General features: G+C 46.3%; 1 protein-coding gene across 2 annotated transcripts in view; it reads right to left on the bottom strand.

Annotated features, from left to right (window-relative positions):
• Positions 1-17,718: 17,718 nt before the first annotated feature.
• The window catches only part of KDM3A (lysine demethylase 3A), a 245,220-nt gene continuing 239,047 nt past the window's right edge, over positions 17,719-23,891 (bottom strand). For both annotated transcript variants that reach the window (XM_033952017.1, XM_033952026.1), the window contains exon 26: positions 17,719-18,494. In XM_033952017.1, coding sequence (XP_033807908.1) covers positions 18,414-18,494 — 81 coding nt within the window. In that variant the 3' untranslated portion in view covers positions 17,719-18,413. The remainder of the gene's footprint in view (positions 18,495-23,891) is intronic.

Raw genomic sequence — 23,891 nt, 5'->3', positions numbered from 1 at the left:
GAATTCAAACATCTTAGATATCTTTGCATTCACAGGGAAATCAAACGAGAGGGGGGGGGGGGGGGGGGAGACTGTCAAACTAAGTTTCTTCAACGTGAAGCAAGATGGATGTTTCGTTTAAACACATTAAAACCATCTGGCAATAGCAATGTGGGTTGGAATTCTTTTTTCTAAAATGAGATTTTCCACAAGGACACTGAACAACAATAAGTTTATTTGAATTTTCAGTGAGCAGTGTCAGCTGATTTATGAGATCATTTGAGCTGAATACAAATACGCATGCGTGGCGTTCATTCAGTCACCGGCACCATTTTTTAAATATGCAAAAACAGTTAAACTGCGCAGTGAGTACTATTTTGATTAAATGTTCTAACAACTGTTTAATTCATATAGCATATGTGATTGCATTTTTTTCTTTTCAGTTTTTCAAAAAAACAAGTCTCCCGACGCGAAGCCAATATCCTGGCAAATGAGTCCCGTTGAGCTCTTATCAACATTAAAATAAGTGCATCAATAAGCTGATCGTAGTAATAATGATTAAGTGTATGTCACTAGCTTTAAATATCTTTTCGATCAGCTACAAGAGGTTTTTGACAGATGATAGAAATCTTGCTCCTGCTATTGACCACTTTTTGAATTCATATTTTTTTTGCAATTGTTTATTTATGACAAAAAAAAAGCACAGCAAAACACCAGGAAAATATAAAACCAGTACCGTCAGACAATCTGCAGAAAGCACAGTTACTTACCGTAACAGGTGTTATCCAGGGACAGCAGGCAGATATTCTTGACTGATGGGTGACGGCACCGACGGAGCCCCGGTACGGACACTTTTAGAGTGATTGCACTCTAAGAACTTGGAAAGTTCTAGAGGCTGCACCGCGCACGCGCGAGTGCCTTCCCGCCCGACACAGGCGCGCGGTCCCCAGTTATGATAAGCCAGCTAAGAAGCCAACCCGGGGAGGTGGGTGGGACGCAAGAATATCTGCCTGCTGTCCCTGGATAACACCTGTTACGGTAAGTAACTGTGCTTTATCCCAGGACAAGCAGGCAGCATATTCTTGACTGATGGGTGACCTCCAAGCTAACAAAAAGAGGGATGGAGGGAAGGTTGGCCATTATGAAAACAAATTTTGTAAAACAGATTGGCCGAAGTGTCCATCCCGTCTGGAGAATGCATCCAGACAATAATGAGATGTAAAAGTATGAACTGAGGACCAAGTGGCAGCCTTGCAGATTTCCTCAATAGGAGTGGAACGGAGGAAAGCTACAGATGCTGCCATAGCTCGGACTCTATGGGCCGTGACAGAACCTTCCAGTGTCAGTCCGGTCTGAGCATAACAGAATGAAATGCACGCTGCAAGCCAATTTGACAACGTACGTTTAGAAACAGGATGTCCCAATTTATTCGGATCAAAGGACAGAAAGAGTTGGGGAGATGATCTGTGGGGCTTAGTACGGTCTAAATAGTAAGCCAGAGCCCGCTTACAGTCCAAAGTATGCAGAGCCTGTTCTCCAGAATGAGAGTGAGGTTTCGGAAAGAAGACAGGCAGAACAATGGATTGGTTGAGATGAAATTCCGAGACAACCTTAGGGAGAAACTTTGGATGTGTACGCAGAACCACCTTGTCATGATGAAAGACTGTGAAAGGTGGGTCAGAAACTAGTGCATGGAGCTCACTGACCCTCCTGGCAGAGGTGAGAGCAATAAGGAAAAGAACCTTCCAAGTGAGAAACTTGAAAGTGGCATTAGCCAAAGGTTCAAATGGAGGCTTCATTAAAGCGGATAGAACCACATTAAGATCCCAGATCACAGGAGGTGCTTTAATAGGTGGTTTTAAATTAAAAAGGCCTCGCATGAATCTGGTGACCAGGGGATGAGCTGAAAGGAGTTTCCCATGGACTGGCTCATGAAAAGCTGCAATAGCACTGAGATGAACTCTGACGGAGGTAGATTTGAGGCCAGAGTCAGACAGAGAAAGCAGATAATCCAACAAGGTCTCCACTGCAAGAGACGTGGGATTATGATGATGAAGAAGACACCAAGAAGAAAACCTTGTCCACTTCTGATGGTAACACTGAAGAGTGGTCGGTTTCCTGGAAGCATCCAGAACAGAACGAACGGGCTGAGACAGTAGAGAATCATGTGAAGTCAGCCCGAGAGATACCAAGCTGTCAGGTGTAGAGACTGGAGGTTGGGATGAAGAAGAGTCTCCTGATGCTGCGTAAGCAGAGAAGGAAATATTGGAAGCAGAAATGGTTCCCTGGAACTGAGTTGAAGTAGAAGGGAGAACCAATGTTGCCTGGGCCATCTTGGAGCGATTAGGATCATGGTGAGCTTGAACAAAGTGCGTAACATAACTGGTAGCGGAGGGAAAGCGTACAGGAACAGATTGGACCAATCCAGGAGGAACGCATCCGCTGCCAGACGGTGAGGAGTGTAGAGTCTGGAGCAGAAGCGGGGCAGTTGGTGATTGTGAGGAGCTGCAAAGAGGTCCACCTGAGGAGTGCCCCACTGGTCGAAGATGGACTGCAAGGTCGATGGATCGAGAGTCCATTCGTGTGGTTGTAGAACTCTGCTGAGTTTGTCCGCTAACGAGTTTTGCTCCCCCTGGATGTAGATCGCTTTCAGGAACAAGTGGTGATCTGTGGCCCAAGTCCAGATTCTCTGGGCTTCCTGGCACAATAGGCGAGAGCCTGTCCCACCTTGTTTGTTGATGTAATACATTGCAACCTGATTGTCTGTGCATAGCAGGAGGACCTGAGGAAAGAGAAGATGCTGAAATGCTTTGAGGGCATAAAATATTGCTCTGAGTTCCAGGAAATTGATGTGATGCTTCATTTCCTGAGGTGTCCAAAACCCTTGAGTTTGAAACTCGTCCAAATGTGCTCCCCAGGCATAAGGGGATGCGTCGGTGGTGATGACAAGCTGATGCGGAGGCAGATGAAATAGAAGACCTCTGGATAGATTTGAGGATATCAACCACCATTGTAGAGATCGACGAAGTGATGATGTCACAGATATGTGTTGTGAGCAAGGATCTGTCGCCTGAGACCACTGGGTAGCCAAGGTCCATTGGGGAGTGCGCAGGTGGAGACGCGCAAGGGGAGTGACGTGAACCGTGGAGGCCATGTGACCCAAAAGAATCATCATTTGCTTGGCAGAGATGGAACGTTGAGACAGTATCTGCTGACAGAGAAATTGTAGAGTCTGAAGACGATTGGATGGTAGGAATGATCTCATCAGGATTGTGTCCAGTATTGCTCCAATGAACTGTAGTCTTTGAGAGGGGATGAGGTGAGATTTTGGAAGATTGATCTCGAATCCCAGGATTTGAAGAAAAAAGATGGTTTGATTCGTGGCCAGAAGAACTGACTGAGATGAGGCGGCCTTGATTAACCAGTCGTCTAGGTAAGGAAAGACCTGAAGGTGGTGAGAGCGAAGAAATGCTGCCACCACAATGAGGCACTTGGTGAACACCCTTGGAGAGGAGGCAAGACCGAAGGGTAGCACCTTGTATTGGTAATGGCGATGATTGATCATGAAACGAAGATATTGTCTGGAGGTCAGATTGACCGGAATGTGAGTGTATGCTTCTTTGAGATCGAGGGCGCATAGCCAGTCGTTTTGACTGAGAAGAGGGTAAAGAGTGGCTAAAGAAAGCATTTTGAATTTTTCTTTGACCAAACATTTGTTGAGATCTCGAAGATCTAGGATGGGTCTTAGATCTCCTGTTTTTTTGGGGACTAGAAAATAACGGGAGTAGAACCCCTGCCCCTGCTGGTCTGGAGGAACCTCCTCTATGGCATTTAAAAGAAGAAGGGATTGAACTTCTTGAACAAGGAGAGCAGATTGAGGAGAGTTCAAAGCAGACTCTTTTGGTGGACTTAGAGCCGGCAGAGTTTGAAAGTTGAGAGAGTAGCCGTGGTGGATGATATTGAGGACCCATTGGTCCGAGGTGATGATTTCCCATCGGCTGAGGAAAAGAGATAAACGACCACCTATGGGTTGAGGAAGGTGGGTGGAGATTTGAACACTGGCTATGCTTTGGAGAATTAAGTCAAAAGGGTTGTGACTTTGGTTGTGGAGGTGGCTTCACAGGCTGCTGTTGCTGTTGAGGCCTCGGGGGTTGACGTTGTTGTTGGCGTTGACGTCTAGGTGGTTGGGAAGGTGTCTGCAATGGTCGAGCTGCATAGCGTCGCTGATAAGCCGACTGCTGTCTGAAAGGCCGTGTAGTAGGGGGCTTCTTTTTGTTTTTGAGCAGAGTATCCCAACGTGTTTCATGAGCCGAGAGCTTCTGAGTGGTCGAGTCCATGGATTCCCCAAAGAGCTCATCCCCCAGGCACGGTGCATTGGCTAACCGATCTTGATGATTAACATCAAGTTCGGATACCCGAAGCCAGGCAAGTCGACGCATGGCCACAGACATAGCTGTTGCTCTGGAGGTTAGCTCAAAGGTATCATAGATGGACCTAACCATAAATTTTCGCAGTTGGAACAGCGAAGAGGAGCATTGATGAAAAGCCTGTTGTTTTCGTTGGGGAAGGTACTTTTCGAACGAAGTCATGGTGGTAAGGAGGTGTTTTAGATAAAATGAAAAATGGAATGCGTAGTTGCCAGATCTATTGGCCAACATTGCATTCTGATAAAGTCTCTTACCAAATTTGTCCATGGCTTTGCCCTCTCTGCCAGGAGGTACAGAAGCATATACACTAGCTCCTGAGGATTTTTTTAGGGTAGATTCCACTAACAATGATTCGTGAGGAAGCTGGAGTTTGTCGAATCCAGGAATAGGGATCACCTTGTACAAAGAATCTAGTTTACGGGGAGCTCCAGGAATTGTTAAAGGAGTCTCCAAATTCTTGTAGAATGTCTCTCGTAATATATCATGTAGAGGCAGTTTCAAGAATCCCTTAGGAGGCTGGTCAAAATCAAGTGCGTCTAAAAAAGCTTTAGATTTTTTAGACTCAGCCTCCAAAGGAATAGACATGGAATCACACATATCTTTCAAAAAGGAAGTGAAAGATGTGGATTCCTGTCTTGAAGAAGGATCAGGTAACGCAGAATCATCTTCTTCAGAGGAACATTCACCTTCAGAAAGGAATGGTTCTTCAGAGTCTCCCCACAGATCAGGGTCTCTTACATGAGATGTACGATCCCGGGACTCTGGAGTCGAGGGTTCTAAATGTCGGGATTTGCGTACCGACTTACCCGATCTCATCGACACGGTACCGGGAGATGTCACTGGTTGTACCGGTGCTGAAGTCTGTACGGACTGATGCCTCGGTTCCGGTGCAAGAAGTGGCATTGATGTCGATGAGGCCGAGTGCACCGGTACCGAAGGAGTGGATGCAGAAATAAGAGGTTGCTCCACTACCGGTACCGGTGGCTCAGACCGGACCGGTTCTGGAAGGATCGGGATTAATATAGCAGGAAGCAGCTGCTGGAGTTGTTCCCTGAGCTGAACCTGCAAGACAGCGGCAATGCGCTCATCTAACGAGGGCACCGGTACCGCTTTTTTCTTCTGCGGTACCTTAGGTGCCACTCTACACTCCGAGGAAGAACCCGATGTCGAAGGGCTAACCTCAATCGGAGCGGAGCGCTTCCGCTGGCGTTTCACGGTCGGCAGGATTGGGCTCACTGCAGTGGAGACCGGAGGACGCTCAAGCAGGGAAGGCTTCTTAGCCGGCTTACCTGGAGGGTGCGACGCCGGCGCGGTGTCGAGGAAGGTGCCGACTGAAATGGAACCGATGTCGGTGCCGGTGTAGCAGAGTCGGACATCTCGGCACCGAAAAGTAACCGCTGTTGGATCTGGCGGTTTTTCAGAGTCCTTTTCTTTAACGATGCGCAGCGGGTACAAGATGACGCTCGATGATCAGGACCAAGACACTGCAGACACCAGTTATGTGGGTCTGTCAGTGAAATTGGTCGAGCGCACCGCTGGCACTTTTTAAACCCGGGTTGAAGGGGCATGAATGGAAAAACGGCTTCAGCCAAATCGAAGCCCGAGGCTTCGATAGTGGCAATAGGCCCCGCCGGGGCGAAACCGAAAGAAAAGGAAAAAAATGACAAAATAGAATATTTTTTTTTTTTTTTTTTAAAGAAATAAAGAAAAAAGGGAAAAATGATATTTTCCAAAAGGTTTACGTGAGCGTGGAAGGCAAAAATCGAAAAAATATTCAACAGCCGTTGAACACACGTCTTCTTAGCTCCGCGGAAACTAAGAAACTGGGGATTGCGCGCCTGTGTCGGGCGGGAAGGCACTCGCGCGTGCGCGGTGCAGCCTCTAGAACTTTCCAAGTTCTTAGAGTGCAATCACTCTAAAAGTGTCCGTACCGGGGCTCCGTCGGTGCCGTCACCCATCAGTCAAGAATATGCTGCCTGCTTGTCCTGGGATAATAGCAAGACCTCTGATGTCATCCCCTCCCCCACCCCCCTCCCCCCAGTAACAGCATATAGCACCCTTCACCCCCCATGAACCATAGTGCACCAATATTGGCACCTTAGCACCCCAAGGAAAGGAAAGAGAAGAAAGAAAAGAAAAAGGAGCACAGGACCAGAATAATACTAACCCCCAAAGTCCCAATCTATTCCATGTGGCGCAGGCATCTGAGGTCTTTACCTCTTGATTATAAAACATACAATTGCAGTTGTGTGCAGAAACCTGTTTTTATATTAGATATTTATAACAACCAGTAATTTCTTGTGGAGTTTAATAAACTCAAATCTTATCAGAAGAGAGGAAGGCTGCGAATTAAAACATGATTTGTATGATAGACCAAGTAGATAATGGAATAAAGCTGGTCGTCTAATATGCAGTTGGTTAGCATAACAGCCTGAAATACTTGCCTAACAAAGGAGTCTAGAGCAGTGTTCTTCAACCTTTTTACATCCGTGGACCGGCAGAAATAAAATAATTATTTTGTGGACCGGCAAACTACTAAATTTGAAAACCCCGTTTACGCCCCATCTCCGCAAGCTCGGTCCCCACAAACCATCTGATCCCATCTGCACAAGCCGCAATTATGATTTTATATTGAATGTATTTTATTAAAGTATAAAAAGAAACAATATTCTGAACAATTGTGATTTTATAAATACAAATATACAGAGCACAGACCAACAAAACCCCTGTCTCCCCTCCCCTTCACATATATCCCCTCTACTATCAAGAAAACTGAACAAGCCAAGTTATTATAGAATGCTACATAGAAATATCATGCTAACAGAATACTGCTGTCCCCAGTTATGTCTCTAGCAGGATATATATTTCAAATCTGATATATTCTAATGACAAAATAGAAATAAAATTATTTTTTTCTACCTTTTGTTGTCTCTGGTTTCTGCTTTCATCTTCTTTTCACTCTTTTCCTTCCAGCATCTGCCCGTTCCATCCAATGTCTGCCCTCTCCCCCTTCCATATGTATCTGACTTCTTTCTATGCCCCTCTTCCCTGTCCATCCTCCTCTCTCCTTTTTACATCATTCATTCCAGCTTCACTGCCTTCTTCATTTTTATCTCTCCTACACCAGATCTAGCATCTTTATCCCTCTCTCATTTCTCTGCTGACCCCCTTTCCAGCATCAATGTCTCTCTACTTTCTCATTCCTCTCTCTCCCCTTTCCCTCATATGATCTCTCCATTCCATCCTGACCCCCCTTCCCCTCCTGTAATCTCCCTGCCAGCTGTTTCCTTCCTTTTTTCTTTCTCCCTACACTCCTTCCTTTTTTTCCTTCTCCCTTCCCTCCTCCCTCTATCCAACATTAACTCTCTTCCCATCCCTTTCCCTCCTTCCCTCCCAGCAGCATCTCTCCTTCTAACTCCCTTCAAGTCCAGTAACAGCTCTCCCTTTATCCAGCACCTTCCCAGCCTCCTACAGTGGCTTCCTCCCCTTCCAGCAGCTCTCAGTACTTGCCTGCAGAAAGTTGCCAGTAAATCACTGCCCTGGCAAATAGGAGAGCTGGTGGGAGGGGAGACAGCCACTGTGAAGGCTCCCCAGGATCTTGTTCGCACACGCTGACCATCTCCCTCCACCTGCACCTGAATCTGCAGCTCTCTCCGTTCTAATCGCAACTTCCCCGCGGCCCTCTTCAGCAACTCGGCAGGGGTGGCGATCAAGACATGCTGCCGACGTTGGGACCTTCACTCTCTGAGTCCCGCCTATTTTGTTTCAACTTCCTGTTTCCGAACAGGCGAGACTCAGAGAGGAAAGGCCCCGACGTTGGCAGCCTATCTTGATCGCCTGAGGCTGGGAGGAACATTAGTCAGCAGGAACCGCAGTCGGCAGGAAATTTAACTGCCGACTTGATCTCACCGGCCCTGCGCAGACCAGCAGAAATTTTCTGTGGACCGTCACTGGTCCGCGGACCGGTGGTTGAAGAACTGTGGTCTAGAGCAGTGATTCCCAACCCTGTCCTGGAGGAACACCAGGCCAATCGGGTTTTCAGGCTAGCCCTAATGAATATGCATGAGAGAGATTTGCATATGATGGAAGTGATAGGCATGCAAATTTGCTTCATGCATATTCATTAGGGCTAGCCTGAAAACCCAATTGGCCTGGTGTTCCTCCAGGACAGGGTTGGGAACCACTGGTCTAGAGTACTAGCCTTTCTTTCTGGAGGAGCAAAGGAATGAGGTCTTATACTATGAGCATGTTTTAATGTAAATTCCACAACTAGGGAACAATGTGGTAATTGTTTTGTCAAATCCAGAATATTTTTAAAATTTTCCACATAGTTTCAATTTCTTTGGGGCTAAGTCACTGCAAATAGAACATATCGATTTTTGAAAAGGGCATCCTTTATAATTTTATGAAGGGGTACTGTTATACCCTCTCTAGAAGAAGAGTCATAATTTAGTACCTTAAACAAATCTGAATGAGGCTCTTTCTCTGTTTCAAATTTAAAGGGTATTATCTGACCCATCTCACAGACATACCCAGGAAAGGAAATGTTTTTCAGAGTATACTTATGCCTCTCAGGTGGCAGAGAGGGTTCAGAAGGTATGCCATAGAACTCCTTTAGCAAGAAGTCCTGTGGATCCTCTGCCATCTTCCAGGAAAGGTCAGAGTCATAATCTTCACAGAATTCCTTTCAGTAAGTACATGGAAATGAGTGATGGCTAGAGTGTTGGCTCTGCAGGGTTGAGACAGACAAAAGAAAGAAACAGAAGGCAAGGGAGACACCTTTCAACCAATGACAAAGTCTTTATTAGATAAAACAGGTCCTACCAAGGATCCTGGTTTCAGCATGTGCAAGACACCATCCTCAGGGAACACTTATCTGGTACGATTTAAAACCTCTGAGGAAGGCGTCTTGCACATGCCAAAACTAGGATCCTTGGTGGGACCTGTTTTATCTAATACTTTGTCACTGGATGAAAGGATGTCTCCCTTGCCTTCTGTTGTACAGCTCTGCATGGATGGACATCAATGCAGAGACCTGTTCTCTGATCCTGGAAAGAGCTCATCTGCTCATGTTGACACATCATGCATCAATCAGGTTTGTGCTGTCCATAACAATCAACACAGAGCTGAAGTGTTTGACCTCTGCCATGACTGATGCTGCTACATCCTAGGGCTCGTACAAGAACCTTGTATAGACTGCTTAAGTAATGGCCCTGAAAACTCCTCTGAATATATAGCTTGGATCACCTCCTAGAGAAAAAGTGTGGGTACAAACTGGAAAGTCAGTACAGAAGCCGCTTGTGGTACAAACTGTCAAGGCATAGGGGAACCTCAAGGAGCCAGGCACCTATCGATGCTTGAAAGCAATTGCTATGGCATTGTTTCCCTGGTATCAGACTTTGATGCAGGGAAAGCATTGGCACAATGCCTAGAGGAAGAAGTATTCTGATGCTACTTATGCTTTTAGTCCCTTAATGCTTTGATGATGAGGACAGAGTCCTGCCACAGTCATAGTACTGAATCTGATGCTGGATGCTCTTGCATTAGTGTACTTATTGCCAAAACCGATGTAGGTTCTATACCTGGCATTGATCCCTTGCCACGCTCAATGTCAAGGCAGACCCAATAAGTTTAGTTCACGGGATTCTGTTGGCTTTAAGGAATCTAACATAAACAAAACCCTATAGCTGCCTACCATTGTCTCCAAAAGCCTACCATGAGGGTGGAGGTCTCCCTGAGTAGAAATGGGCAACTCAGTGAAACTAAATATTCTTGTAATAGACACAACAGTTTACATTACAGGGGTGGCCAACCTGGAGGGGATATGGGAGGGAATAGGGAAGGATTTTTGGGATCTTAGAAATATAATATTTAAGAGATCATGGGAAGGTGGGAATGTTTCACATAGTAAATTAAGGGAAATGAGATATGCACATAAAAATTGTAATAAGATGAAAAATTGATGGGGTTCATATGTTCTGTAAGTAAATATCTTAATGGAGCTTATTTTCATTAAAGACTTCCGTTCGGCTGTGTGCAGTAGGGCAGGCAGGGAAAAGGCATTGGTACAAGGCGGGGGGCAGTCCGCCCTGGGTGCAGCACAGCCAGCCAGGTCCCCCGAACCACCGACAACAGGCCCGGTCCGTCAAACCTCCCTACCCTGTAGCCGCAAATTTAAATTACTTTCGTACAGCAGCTTCAATACTCCAGCTGCTGTAAGAAGGTAATTTAGATTCGCGGCTACAGGGCAGGGAGGTTTGTTGGACCGGGCCTGTTCTGTTGTCAGTAGGGCGGGTAAGCACCACAAAGGTAAGGGGCAGGGAGGGAGAAAGGGAGGAAAGGTGGAGTGGAGAGGAAAAGGCGCTTAAGGTAAAACTGAGAGGGGGGGAGGACGCTGAAAGCACTGGGGAAGAAAAAGGGGTGGAGAAGAACACTGAAAGGACATGGGGAAGATGGGGGGGGAGGATGCTGAAAGCATATGGGGAAGACGGGGGGAGAAGGACGCTGAAAGGACATGGGGAAGACAGAGGGGGGAGAAGGACGCTGACAGGACATGGGGAAGATGGGGGGGAGGATGCTGAAAGGAAATGGGGAAGAGAAAGTGGGGAGAAGACACTGGCAGGGAAGAAGACAAAGATGCCAGACAAAGGGGGGGAGCGGAGGGAAGAAGATGGGTGCCAGACCAATTTGGAAGGGGGGGGGGGAGAAAGGGAGGCACAGTAACAGAGCAAATGGAAGACGCAGAGAGAAGAGAGACAGTGGATGGAAGGAAATGAATGAGAACATGAGGAAAGCAGAAACCAGGCAACAAAAATAGGAAAAAAAATTCTATTTCTTTTTATTTTTTGCTTTAGGATAAAGTAATATATTAGTTGTGTTGATAAAAATTTATAAACATTAGAGGCTCTGGTAGAAACCCGTTTACACAGTATGTATTCTTCCCAATTAATATTTCCAAATTAATAAAGTCTTTTTGCTTATTTGTAAATGGGTTTCTACCAGAGCCTTTAATTCAGTAGCATAATTAAATGAAATAACTATTTCTGTAGTTTATAGGGACGGGTGGGGACTGAGGGGATTCCTCGCGGGGACGGGTGGGGACGGAGGGGATTCCTCGCGGGGACGGGTGGGGACGGAGGGATTCCTCACGGGGATGGGTGGGATTCCTCATGGGGACAGGTGGGACTTTGGCGGGGACAGGTGGGATTTCTGTCCCCGCGCAACTCTCTACTTTAGAGTCCAAAAAACTAGGAGATTGGATAAAACATTGCTTTTTTGCCCCAGCTGTGGGAAAGAAGGCAGGTGTAGCAATTTCAGTGAATAAAAAATGTAATGCTATGTTTAAGATGATTGGTGCTGATCCTTCAGTGAGGTTGTTACATGTAGACATGAGCCTGGGAAATACGATGCTGGTGCTTTTCAATGTGTATGCACCTAATTCAAGCCAAATTGAATTTTTAAAATCTCTACAACAATTGTTACTACCACTGGCTGCTTCTAATTTAGTTGTGGCAGGGGATTTTAATGCTGTTATAGATTCTTTAATGGATAAAAAACCTAGAATTATGAAATCATTAGGATTAGAGAATTTGGTATAAAACTGTGGCAAATATTTCATTTCAATGATCGGGAATTTTCTTTTTGTTCCCATGTTCATAAATCTTTCTCAAGAATAGATTATATATTTGTTTCAAATACCTTAGTTCAACAAGTAACACAAGCCTCCAATTATTTTGTCTGATCATGGAGGGGTGTGGATTAAAATTAAAATAAGTGATCAAGATAATAATAGACCTGTATGGAGATTTGATAATACATTGCTTGTTGAACCAAATTTCATTGAAGAAGTTCAGTCAAAAATAAATGATTATTTTCAAATTAATAATACGGAAGATATCTCCTTGGAAACTTTATGGGATGCTTTTATGGCAACCATGAGAGGTCAAATTATTTCTTTTTCGGCATATATTAAAAAACAAATAAAAAAAAAATTTCCAATTTAGAACAAGATATAAAGATATTGGAATCAAAATTGATTGATATATGGGAATACTCTACACTACAGGATCTCTTGAAAGCCAAAGGGAAATATGAGATTTCTTCTAAAATGATAAGGAAAGACTTATTTTCTCAACAGGATTTGTATTATGGAAATTCAAATAAGGCGGGAAGATTATTGGCAAACTATCTAAAAGCAAAAAAACAGAAAACAAAAATAGTGGCGATAAAAGATGAAAAAGGGAATACTCTTCTCAAACGGATCCTATTCTAAAACAATTTTTAAATTTTTATAAAGTTCTATATTCTTCTGAGCCTTATTTAGATAAAAGGATGGACTAGAATTTTTAAATTTAATTAAGGGATCGAAAATTCCTGAACATATAAAAGAAAGTTTAGAAAAGCCAATATCACTAAAAGAATTGCAAACAGCATTGAAGTCCCTTAGAGTTGGATCCGCTCCAGGTGGAGATGGTTTCACGGTAGAGTTTTATAAAGCATTTCAAAATACCCTATTACCATATTTGTTAAATTTATATCAGGTTCAACTTACTAAAGGTTGCATTATAGGTACTATGGCAGAATCATTAACTATAGTTTTACCGAAACCAAATAAAGATCCCACATTGGTTTCAAATTATAGGCCTATTTCCTTAATTAATGTAGATGGAAAACTTTTAGCTACAACATTGACTATATGCTTTATTGCACCAAACAGGATTTGTTGTTCAGAGACATTCCTCTAATAACACCAGATTGGCTTTTCATATGTTAAATTTAACAAAAGCCATCAATGATCCAGCCTTTTCTGTATCCTTTGATGCAGAAAAGGCCTTTGATCGGGTAGAATGGGCCTTCATTTATCAAGCAATGGAATGGTTTGGTATAGGTTCAGGATTTATACAAATGACCCAAACATTGTATAGCTCCCCTGCTGCTAGATTGTATATTAATAATTTTTCAGAACGTTTTAGTCTGAAGAGGGGGGTTAGACAAGGTTGTCCTTTGTCTCCTTTACTTTTTGATATTGTATTAGAACCCTTGTTATTAGCTATTCAGCAAGTGAAGGAGATACAATGTATTCCTTATTCAGATCGGGAATATAAAGTTTCTGCTTATGCAGATGATATATTGTTTCATTAGAAACAACCATTCCAAGTTTATTAGAATTGATAGAAAAATTTGGAAATTTTTCAGGGTACAAGATAAATTGGAGTAAATCTGAAATTCTTCCACTTAATGTCCATTGTACAAAAGGTTTATTTGAAACATTCCCCTTTCTATGGAAAGAGGACGGAATAAAATATTTAGGCATTTGTATAAAAAACACGTTGGAAGAAACAATGAAAGTAAACGAAAAATTTTTATTACAGAAGGTAACAGAAATGTGTGAGCAATGGAATCTAATAAAATAAAACCCTAAGCTGCGCATGCGCACTCCCACTGCGTGCGCCTGTTTTCCATGAGCTGTAGGGACCCGCAGGTAGGAGTGCGCATGCACGCTTAGGGCTCTGTTTTTCGGTCTGACCTGCCTGCTCGCCTTGCCCTATTGTATTTTTTAGTTGAAAGACACGGCGGTGGCTCCTCTCATGATCCCCGCCTGCGTCGGACTTCGGTGGAGATTGTGAGAGGAGCCGCCACCGCGTCTTTCAACTAAAAAATACAATACGGCAAGGCGAGCAGGGCAGACCGAAGCTCCGAATCCGGTGTTGTGCGGGAGGCAGAAGAGCAGCAGCAGCCGCTGCCGCCATGGAGCCGCTGCGTAGCGAGGAAAGCGGCAGTTGGCGTGTGCACCTGTCTCCCTCCTCTCCCGGCCATGGCGTCGTGCAGTTCCCGGCCAAGCACTGCCAGCAGCTCCTGCAGCGGCTGAACCAGCAGCGGCAGGCCGGCTTCTTCTGCAACTGTGTCGTCCGCATCGGCTCCTCTCATCTGCCCAGGCCCCGCTCCCTCTCGCAGCGCTGGCAGCGGCTGCCGGGAGGAGGGCTCCGAGCCACTGAAGACTGTCCCTGATCAGCTTACATGGTCCCTAAAAAATGAACTTTTTCATCAGAGGCGCGAGGCTGAGGCGACCTTCCTCCCCCAGCTCACTAAGGTTCTGTCTTGAGAAATTCAAATGCGTTGCTGAAAAAGCAAGTGACCGGAGGACGCTGGGAGAGAAGTTGAGCGGCCTGACAAAATAGCATCGAGGCAGTCCGACTCTGAAGAGGACAATGATTTGCCCCGTGTTTTCAGTAATGAGGTCATTAAAAAGGATTTCATTTTCTGATTCCGTGCCCTAAAATCTGAAATGAAAGAGGTACAGAGATTTGCCAAGAATTGAGTGAGATTGGCAGGAGAGTTGAGCAGGTGGAGAAACGTGTGGATTTAGTGGAAAACCTATCTGACTACTGTTTCCCAACATCAAAAGGACTAGCAGGCAGGGAGAGAGATAGACAGATAGATAGAAAGGGAGACAGAAAGGAAAGAAGAAAGACACAGGGACAGTGAGAGACACAGAAAGACAGACAGACAAAGGGGGCCAGGGAGAGAGACAGACAGAAAGAAAGACAGCAGGAGGGAGAGAGAGACAGAAATAAAGAAAGACAGACATATATTCTAGAACCCAGCAAGGGCTTCTTTTAGCCGAGGCGTCTGCCGCTTTTGCCGTTGGGTGAGAGCCATCACTTGCTTGGTTTAGAAAAGTATGCAAGGCTGACAAGCGTGCCCTTTTCTGCCTTAAAATATCAGCCTGAGAATGAGTGGCTACTTCAGTTCATAACACTTTGGGGAGAGGCTTCTGTTTTGGTGTGGGGGAGGGAAGTGGAGGAATGCAAACTTAAGATTTAAATTTTTGACCCTTTTTTTTTGCCTTTTTAGTCAGGGGGGAGGTAAAACAAAGGAAGGGCTGCTGCTGGATAAGAGGAACAGTGAAGGGGTGGTGGTGGACACAGGGGAGGTAAAAGGAAGGGAGAATGGACAGGGGGAGCAGGCAAGGGGTGGTGGTGGACAGCCAAGGAAAAAGAAAGACAGAAATATAGAAAGCGGCTAAGGAGAGAGAGAAAGAAATAAAGACAGACACCCACCCACACGTATATTCTAGCACCCATTAATGTAACAGGCTATAAGACTAGTCCTTTATATTTTTCTTGGTGGGGGAGAGTTCAAACTATTAAAATGATAATTTTGCCTGGGTATGTTACCAGTTTTTTTCAGGGGTCCTTTTATAAAAAGTTAAATTTTATTCTTACAAAATTAATTTGGCTGGGCAAAAAGGCTAGAATTGCTTTAGTATCTCTACAAAAAACGATTACAGAGGGTGGGGTAAATTTTCCAAACTTTTATAGGTATCACCAAGCCTATATTAAGCGCAAGGGTATGTATTGGATCCTCCCAGAGCCTGTTGATAATATCCTGGATTGGTTATGGTTGGAATGGCGTCTCATGTTTCCTCTGCGATTATGCCATGTACTTAGTATCAAAATGCCTAGATTATATAAAGAAAATAGATTATTTGTAGACACATGGAAAACAATAAGATATGCGAGTAATTTATCACCTATTCCAATTCATAAATCAACAAATCAAACTATATGGCTGAACTCCAAGATTCAAATTGGCGGATTTAAGGTCATCTGGAAGCATTGGATGATTGCAGGAATACGTGTATTAGAAGATGTTATTTCTAATGCGAGTTTTCACAGTTGCAACATAAATATGGCCTTAATAAATCACAAAGTTTTAGATGGATGCAACTGAAGCAGGCCATTCAGATGGAGTTTCCTAAATGGAAAAATCTTAATAATCAATATAATTTGGAATTCTTACGCTTTCAGGTAGAGTTTCTGGGACATCAGGCAGCTCAGTGGTACAAATTAATATCTGGATTTATGAATAAAAACCCAAAAACTGGTCTTAGAGACATTTGGAGCATTGAGATTAAGCATCAAATTACTGCATCTCAATGGCCACGAATTTGGTCTTGGAGGATGAGATGCACAATGTCTGCATCTATGAGACAAACATGGTTTTTCCTGTTGAATAGAGCATTCTGGACCCCTGTTTGTTTAAAAAAATTAGACTGCTCTAGGTCTGATAGATGTTGGCATTGTCATCTTGAAGCAGGGACTTTAGATCATTTATTGTTCTATTGTCCATTTATTATGAATTTTTGGAAATCAATTTGGGGCCAAATTAATAGTTTATTAGAAAATCATGTGGCATTATCATATGATACAGTATTATTTGGCATGTCTATGAGAGTTAAGAGCCAAATATCTTCCAAAAATAATAAACTCTTACTTATTTTAACAGAAGTCGCCATACAACAAACAACATGTAATTGGAAAAATTGGAATAGATTAAACTAGTTTTTGGTGGAATTCAGTGTGTCATATTTATAAATTGGAAAGAGCATTAGCTATTCAGAAAGGGAATTTTAATAAATTTCAGGATGTGTGGAGACCATTAACAAATTATTGCAATGAATAGGTATTATTTTCCCTGATTTGTTCAAATGAAAGGATGGGGGGGAGGTAACGTATCACGTATTTTCTTCTCTTCTAGATGCTATTCTGGGATAACAAAAAAAAGAAAAAGCCAATCTTTTTTCCTGCCCCCTCTCATGTTGGTGTTACTCTCTTGAGAACTTCTAACATATAGAGAGGTGCACATACTCAATTTACAACAGGGGTATTCAATGTTTCTTCTCAAGGTCTTGAAGGCGTGCTATCACTGTACTGGCACCCCCGGACCAGTTGCTGATTTTTGTTGCCAAAAGCAGACACTGCTCTTGGAGAATGGCTCAGCGATTTTAAAGAATCCACCAGAGTGCTCATTTCAATATTGAAGAGACCATTTGCTAAAGATCACGATGCACATGCTTCAGGATCTCTGCAGCGATCTGTGGGGTTGCTGTGGGGCATGCCGCCGATCGTCTTAATTTGCATGAGAGTGCGATTGGTTGCCTGGGATGACTCGGCCACAGATCACCCATGGATCGCCAAACAAGGTGAGCTTTAGTGAATTACATTACATTAGTGATTAGCCCATAGTATTTTAAATTCATTCATTTTGTGACTAACAGACCTGAAAGACTATCAACTTGCAACATGCAGCATACTAAACAAAGAACAGATTTCCTCTTTAATTATGCATATGGCCCTTAATCTTAATCCTAAAGGAGTGCATATGCAAAATGCTACAACAGTGAAGTGATCTGCTTATCCAAATGAACTTCAAAACAGCAATAAAACCTATCACATGAGAGTCACAATTTGTGATAAAGATTAAGTATTTCCACACATTTCTTTAACATAAACACACCTTCAAGACATGATGGAATCAAACTGATTTTTAATAACTGTAGAAGTAACAAAAATTTCCTCCATTTTAACATTTAGAAATTCTAGTGTTAAATTAAGAAGTATTTCACTACAGCTACTAATACAATGCATTTCAATATACAGTAGCTAAACTGCATCTTATTGCAATTTCAAACTAGTTTGAACTCAATATACAATGGTAAGAACCTACTTATTTACATTTTATCAAGCAGTGCATTCTGCATTAAATCCATGTCTTCTATGACATTTGTACACCAGTGTCCCCTCATCACCCCAAAAAAATCATAAAAATAAACAAAATCCAAGTACCATGTTCCATAACAAGTTATTGGATATACAGCATACTTTCCAAAAAAGGCCATTTGCAGAAAGGTTGCCACTATACAAAATTTTCAAAAATTCCTTTAGAGGTATTTTCTTATACAGTCCATTAAGCATTTTGGTAACAAACTCGTTACAGAGGATGGAGTAAAGTGTTTTTAATTCATACTACTATACATGCAAACCTGGCATTTTTAATCATTTCAAAAAGATAGTTGCAAGACAAACTACCATAATCCTCTTGTTCTGCAGAGAAAAAGATGAGGTAACATCCCTAATATTTCAAATCCAGGTAGGTTTGTGGTGGAGATGTGAAAAACAGCTGCCAACAGGATTAATCAGTTTTCTAAGTGCATTTCAAAAGGTCTTATGGTTTGCCAAGGCTTGCTTCATTAGCCCTCAATATTCCAACTGCATCTTTCACAGCGTGGTAAATAACATTCTTCACCTGTGAGGGAATATAACAATAATTTTAATAATTTATTTTTATATACCGCCTTACCCGAAAGTTCTAGACAAGTTCACAACCATTAAGGATAGTACAAACAATGCATTTCATTTAAGATTCGACGAGTTATATGCATACAATAGGGAGAAATACATACAAAATAAAAGGATACAGGCAATTTAAAAATGGAATAGAAAATGTTAAAATAATAAAAAGCGTTAAGAATCCAATCTATTTAATAATTGAGTTTAGCACAGTTACTTACCGTAACAGGTGTTATCCAGGGACAGCAGGCATATATTCTCACATGTGGGTGACGTCATCTACGGAGCCCCGGCGCGGACAGCTTTTCAAGCAAACTTGATTGAAGTTTCAAGTTTGCACACTGCACCACGCATGTGCGTGCCTTCTCGCCCACTAGAGGGCGCATCCCACCTCGTGGTCCTCAGTTCCATAACTAGCAAGGAAGCCATCCCCGGGGAGGCGGGCGGGTTGTGAGAATATATGCCTGCTGTCCCTGGATAACACCTGTTACGGTAAGTAACTGTGCTTTATCCCAGGACAAGCAGGCATGATATTCTCACATGTGGGTGACCTCCAAGCTAACCAAAAAAGGGCAGGTGGGAGGATGGCAATTTAGGAAAACAGATTTTGCAAAACTGACTGGCCAAACCGGCCGTCACTCCTGGATAAAGTGTCCAGACAGTAATGAGAGGTGAATGTATGAACCGAAGACCAAGTGGCAGCCTTACATATGTCCTCCATCGGAGTGGATCGGAGGAAAGCTATCGAAGCTGCCATCGCTCGGACCTTGTGCCCCGTGACTCGACCCGGGGGAGGAAGGCCAGCCTGAGCGTAGCAAAAGGAAATGCAAGCGGCCAACCAGTTAGACAGAGTGCGCTTGGAAACTGGGTGCCCTAATCGATTGGGATCGAAGGACAAAAACAATTGAGGAACCTTCCGATGAGGCCTGGTGCGTTGAAGATAAAATGCCAACGCCCTCTTACAGTCAAGCGTGTGAAGCGCCGTCTCGCCAGGATGGGAGTGGGGCTTCGGGAAGAACACAGGAAGGACAATGGACTGATTGAGGTGGAAGTCAGAAACAACTTTAGGTAAAAACTTAGGATGGGTGCGGAGAACCACCTTGTCGTGGTGAAAGACAGTGAAAGGAGGGTCCGCAACCAAGGCTTGCAACTCCCCAATCCGCCTGGCGGAGGTGAGGGCAATTAGAAACACCGCCTTCCAAGTCAGAAATTTCAAGAGGGACTTGTTGAGTGGCTCAAACGGGGGTTTCATCAGTTGAGCCAGAACCACAATCAAATTCCACACGACAGACGGAGGCTTAAGAGGGGGACAAACCCTGAGTAACCCTTTCATGAAGCGTGTCACCAAGGGATGGAGTGACAGAGGGCGTCCCTCCAGAGGTTGGTGGAAAGCAGAAATCGCACTGAGATGAACCCGCACCGAAGTGGTTTTCAAGCCGGAGCGCGACAAATGAAACAAATATTCTAAAACCGAGGATACCGGAACTGATACCGGATCCAGGTGAAAAGACGAGCACCAGGTGGAAAACCTGGTCCATTTCTGCGCATAGCAAAGCCTCGTCGAGATCTTGCGGGAGGCTTCCAACACCTCCTTCACCGATTGAGACAGGTCCGGAGGAGTCAGGGAACAAGAAACCAGGCTGTCAGGTGCAATGACTGCAGATTGGGATGTAACATGGATCCTTGACTCTGAGACAGCAGAGAAGGAGAGACGGGCAGGGGGAGAGGCTCTCTGGCACTGAGCTGGAGCAGCAGGGAGAACCAGTGCTGACGCGGCCACCGAGGTGCTATGAGAATCATCGTGGCCGTGGACGATTTTAGGTGTACCAACGTTCGCATGATCAGAGGGAACGGAGGGAACGCATACAGGAACCTCCCTTCCCAGTCGAGTAGGAAGGCATCCGCTTCCAGACGGTCCTGCGAGTACATCCGAGAACAATATAGTGGTAGTTTGTGTGTCTCCGGAGAGGCAAACAGATCCACCTGTGGCGTTCCCCAGCGTGCGAAGACCTCGCGTAGAACTGCTGAGTGTAGAGTCCACTCGTGCGGTTGCAGAAGTCGACTCAGTTTGTCCGCTAGGCAATTCCGTTCTCCTTGGATGTAGACCGCCCGGAGGAAGATGTTCCGGGAGGTCGCCCACTCCCAGAGGCGAAGAGCTTCGGAGCAGAGGGGCCATGACCCTGTTCCTCCCTGCTTGTTCACGTAATACATTGCCACCTGATTGTCCGTGCGGACGAGGACCACCTGGTCCTGCAATATGTGAACGAAGGCTCGAAGTGCTAGGAAGATGGCTCGCAGCTCTAGCACGTTGATATGACACTGACGGTCTTCTGACGACCACAGGCCCTGCGTGCGAAGACCGTCGAGATGGGCTCCCCACGCGTACTCCGAGGAGTCCGTGGTCAGGACCTTGCGAAAAGGCGGAGGGCGAAACAATAGTCCCATGGACAGATTTGAAGAGTCTGTCCACCAACGCAGCGATTTCCGCAAGGGCGGAGTTACCGAAATGAGGCGAGACACCGGGTCGCACTCCTGGCGCCACTGGGACGCGAGGGTCCACTGAGGGATCCTCAGGTGTAGCCTCGCAAACGGCGTGACATGTACCGTCGAGGCCATATGGCCCAGCAGCATCATCATGCGCTTGGCCGACACCCTCGATAGTTGGGAGACCTGGCGGCTCATCCGTACCAAGGTTTCCAACCGCTGGGTCGGCAGGTAGGAGCGTAGGCTCACCGTGTCCAGCACAGCACCTATGAATTGAAGAGACTGCGACGGTCTCAACTGAGACTTTGGAAAGTTTATCTCGAACCCGAGAGTTTGCAGGAAGGCAATAGACTGTCGGGTCGCTGAGATAACCCCCTCCCTGGTCGGGGCTTTGATGAGCCAATCGTCCAGGTAAGGGAACACATGGAGTCCACGGGACCTGAGGGCTGCTGCAACCACCACCATGCACTTCGTGAATACTCGTGGGGACGCGGCCAGGCCGAAGGGCAGTACCCTGTACTGGAGGTGGAGGTCCCCCACCTGGAATCGTAAGAATCTTCGACAGGCGGGGTGCACCGGAACATGGGTGTATGCTTCCTTCAGGTCGAGGGAGCACATCCAGTCCCCTTCCCCCAAGAGGGGGTACAGAACCGGGAGAGATAGCATTCGAAACTTCTCCCGGGCCAGGAATTTGTTGAGCTTCCTGAGGTCCAGTATGGGGCGCAGGTCCCCGGTCTTTTTTGGGACCAAAAAGTAGCGGGAGTAAAACCCCGTACCCCACTGGTCCTTGGGGACCGGCTCGACCGCCCGAAGCTTCAAGAGGGCTTTGGCTTCGGTTATAGGGTCGGTAGCTGCGAACGGTTGCAGGGGACTAAACTTGGGGGACTGTCCGGCGGCGAGGCCACAAAGTTGAGCGAGTAGCCCTCGGAGACGATCCGGAGCACCCAAGCGTCTGAGGTAATCCCGGTCCATGCCTCCCGGAAGAACCGAAGACGGCCCCCGATAGGAAGGGGTTCCTGAGAAAGTGCGGAGGGGAACCCGCCCCGTCCGCTCATTCCGTCAAAAGGAAGGCGCTGGCTTAGAAGGGCCCTGCGCCGGGGCTTGGGGTTGTCCCCCTCGGCCTCGTTGAGACGGACGTCTCGGAGGCGGTCTCGAGAAAGCCGGGGTCGACTTCTGAGGGTATCGGCGCGGCGGAGGCCGAAAGGGTTTCTGCGGCGTGGGCCTAGGTTTGGGGCGGACCAGGGATGCTAGAGAGCGCTCCTGTTCCGACAAGCGCTTGGTCGCCGCATCCAATGACTCGTCGAATAACTCGGACCCCACACAAGGCAAGTCTGCCAGTCGTTCCTGCAGGTTTGGGTCCATGTCGAGGGTGCGAAGCCAGGCCAAGCGGCGCATGGCCACCGCGAGGGCCGACACCCTCGAAACCAGCTCAAAGGCGTCGTACACTGCATGGAATAGGTACAACCGCAATTGAGACAGGTTGGACATAAACTTGTCGAATCCTGCTCTTTGGGAGTCCGGTAACGAGTTCCGATATTGAGGAAGGTCCTTCACCATACCACGCAGAAAGGAGGAGAAGGTGAAGGCGTAGTTTAGAACCCTGGTGGCCATCAGGGAATTTGAATAGAGGCGGCGGCCAAACTTGTCCAGGGTCCGCCCCTCCCTGCCTGGTGGAACTGCCGCAGAAACCCGTGAGGGCTGTGATTTTTTAAGAGCAGACTCCACCAGAAGAGACTGGTGTGAGAGCTGCGCCTTATCGAACCCTTTAGGGGGAATCGTCCTATACTTCGATTCCATTTTTGAAGGCACAGACGTGACTGTAAGAGGGTTTGACAAGTTCTTCAGCCAGGTTTGCAGAAGGACACTGTTGAGAGGGAGTCTAGGCACCTCCCTAGGAAGAATGGGGAGGTCCTGTTCCTCCAAAAATTCTTTGGAATACCGAGAGCCTACCATCAGGTCAATCCCCAGGGCTTGGGCCATGTCCTGAACGAAGGATGAAAATGAGGACGGCCTAGTCTGGGGAGAGGGGGTTCTCGACCGCCCTACCGAGGAGAGGGGGGAGGCCTCATGGGAATAATGAGGATCCCTAACCGATCCCGAATCCCAGGATCCCCTCTCGAGGTCCCTCGAGGGGGAAGGGGAAGTTGTCCTCCTCGCAGAACCCTTGGGTGAGGACCCCGGGGTTCGTGGGACACTCTCCCGTTTCCTCGGCGAGGCGGTCCGGGAAGACTTCCCATGGGGTGAGCGGAGGAGCCTCGGGTTGTTGAGGCGCAACTCCGACACCTGCAACGCCTCGCCCCCGAAGGACAAGGAACGGTCGCGCCGAGGTGAGCCTCGGGGCCGCTTAGACTTCCTCGATCGACGCCCCGTCCGAGGTCGCGTCGAGGGCGAGGTGTGTCTGGAAGACCCGGAGGAAGAGGAGGAAAGACGGCGCACTCTGCGCAACTTTTCTTTGGGCCTTACATTCCGCTCAGGGGGTTCCCCCGAGGTCGAGGTCCGGGGCGGGGCCGAGACCGAGGTGAACGGGGTCCCAGTACCCGAGACCGAGGTCGCCGAGGCCGGGGCTCCCGAGGGAGCCGAGGCCGGGGCCTCCGGGACCGAAGGCGTCCAGGCCGAGGTCGAGGCCGCCGGAACCGCAGCACGCTGCAACACTTCCAGGGCTCCCGACAGCTCCGATGAGATCAGAGCTCGGAGGAGATCCTGGAAGGCCGGAATCCCCACGAAGGTGGGGAGTTCCGAGTCCGGGGCACACTCCCTGGAGGGCGACCTCGGTCTCGAGTATTCCCTCGGGGTGTGCGGAGTCGAGGTCCGATGCGGGGCCGGGGTCGACCCACCCGCCTTGGCCTGACTCGAGGATGGCTTCTTTGCT

This window comes from Geotrypetes seraphini, chromosome 1 (genome assembly GCF_902459505.1).
Source record: "Geotrypetes seraphini chromosome 1, aGeoSer1.1, whole genome shotgun sequence".
In the NCBI taxonomy this organism is placed as follows: Eukaryota; Metazoa; Chordata; class Amphibia; order Gymnophiona; family Dermophiidae; genus Geotrypetes; species Geotrypetes seraphini.
Note: the sequence above shows the minus strand (reverse complement) of the source record. Positions and strands in the feature narration are given on the sequence as shown.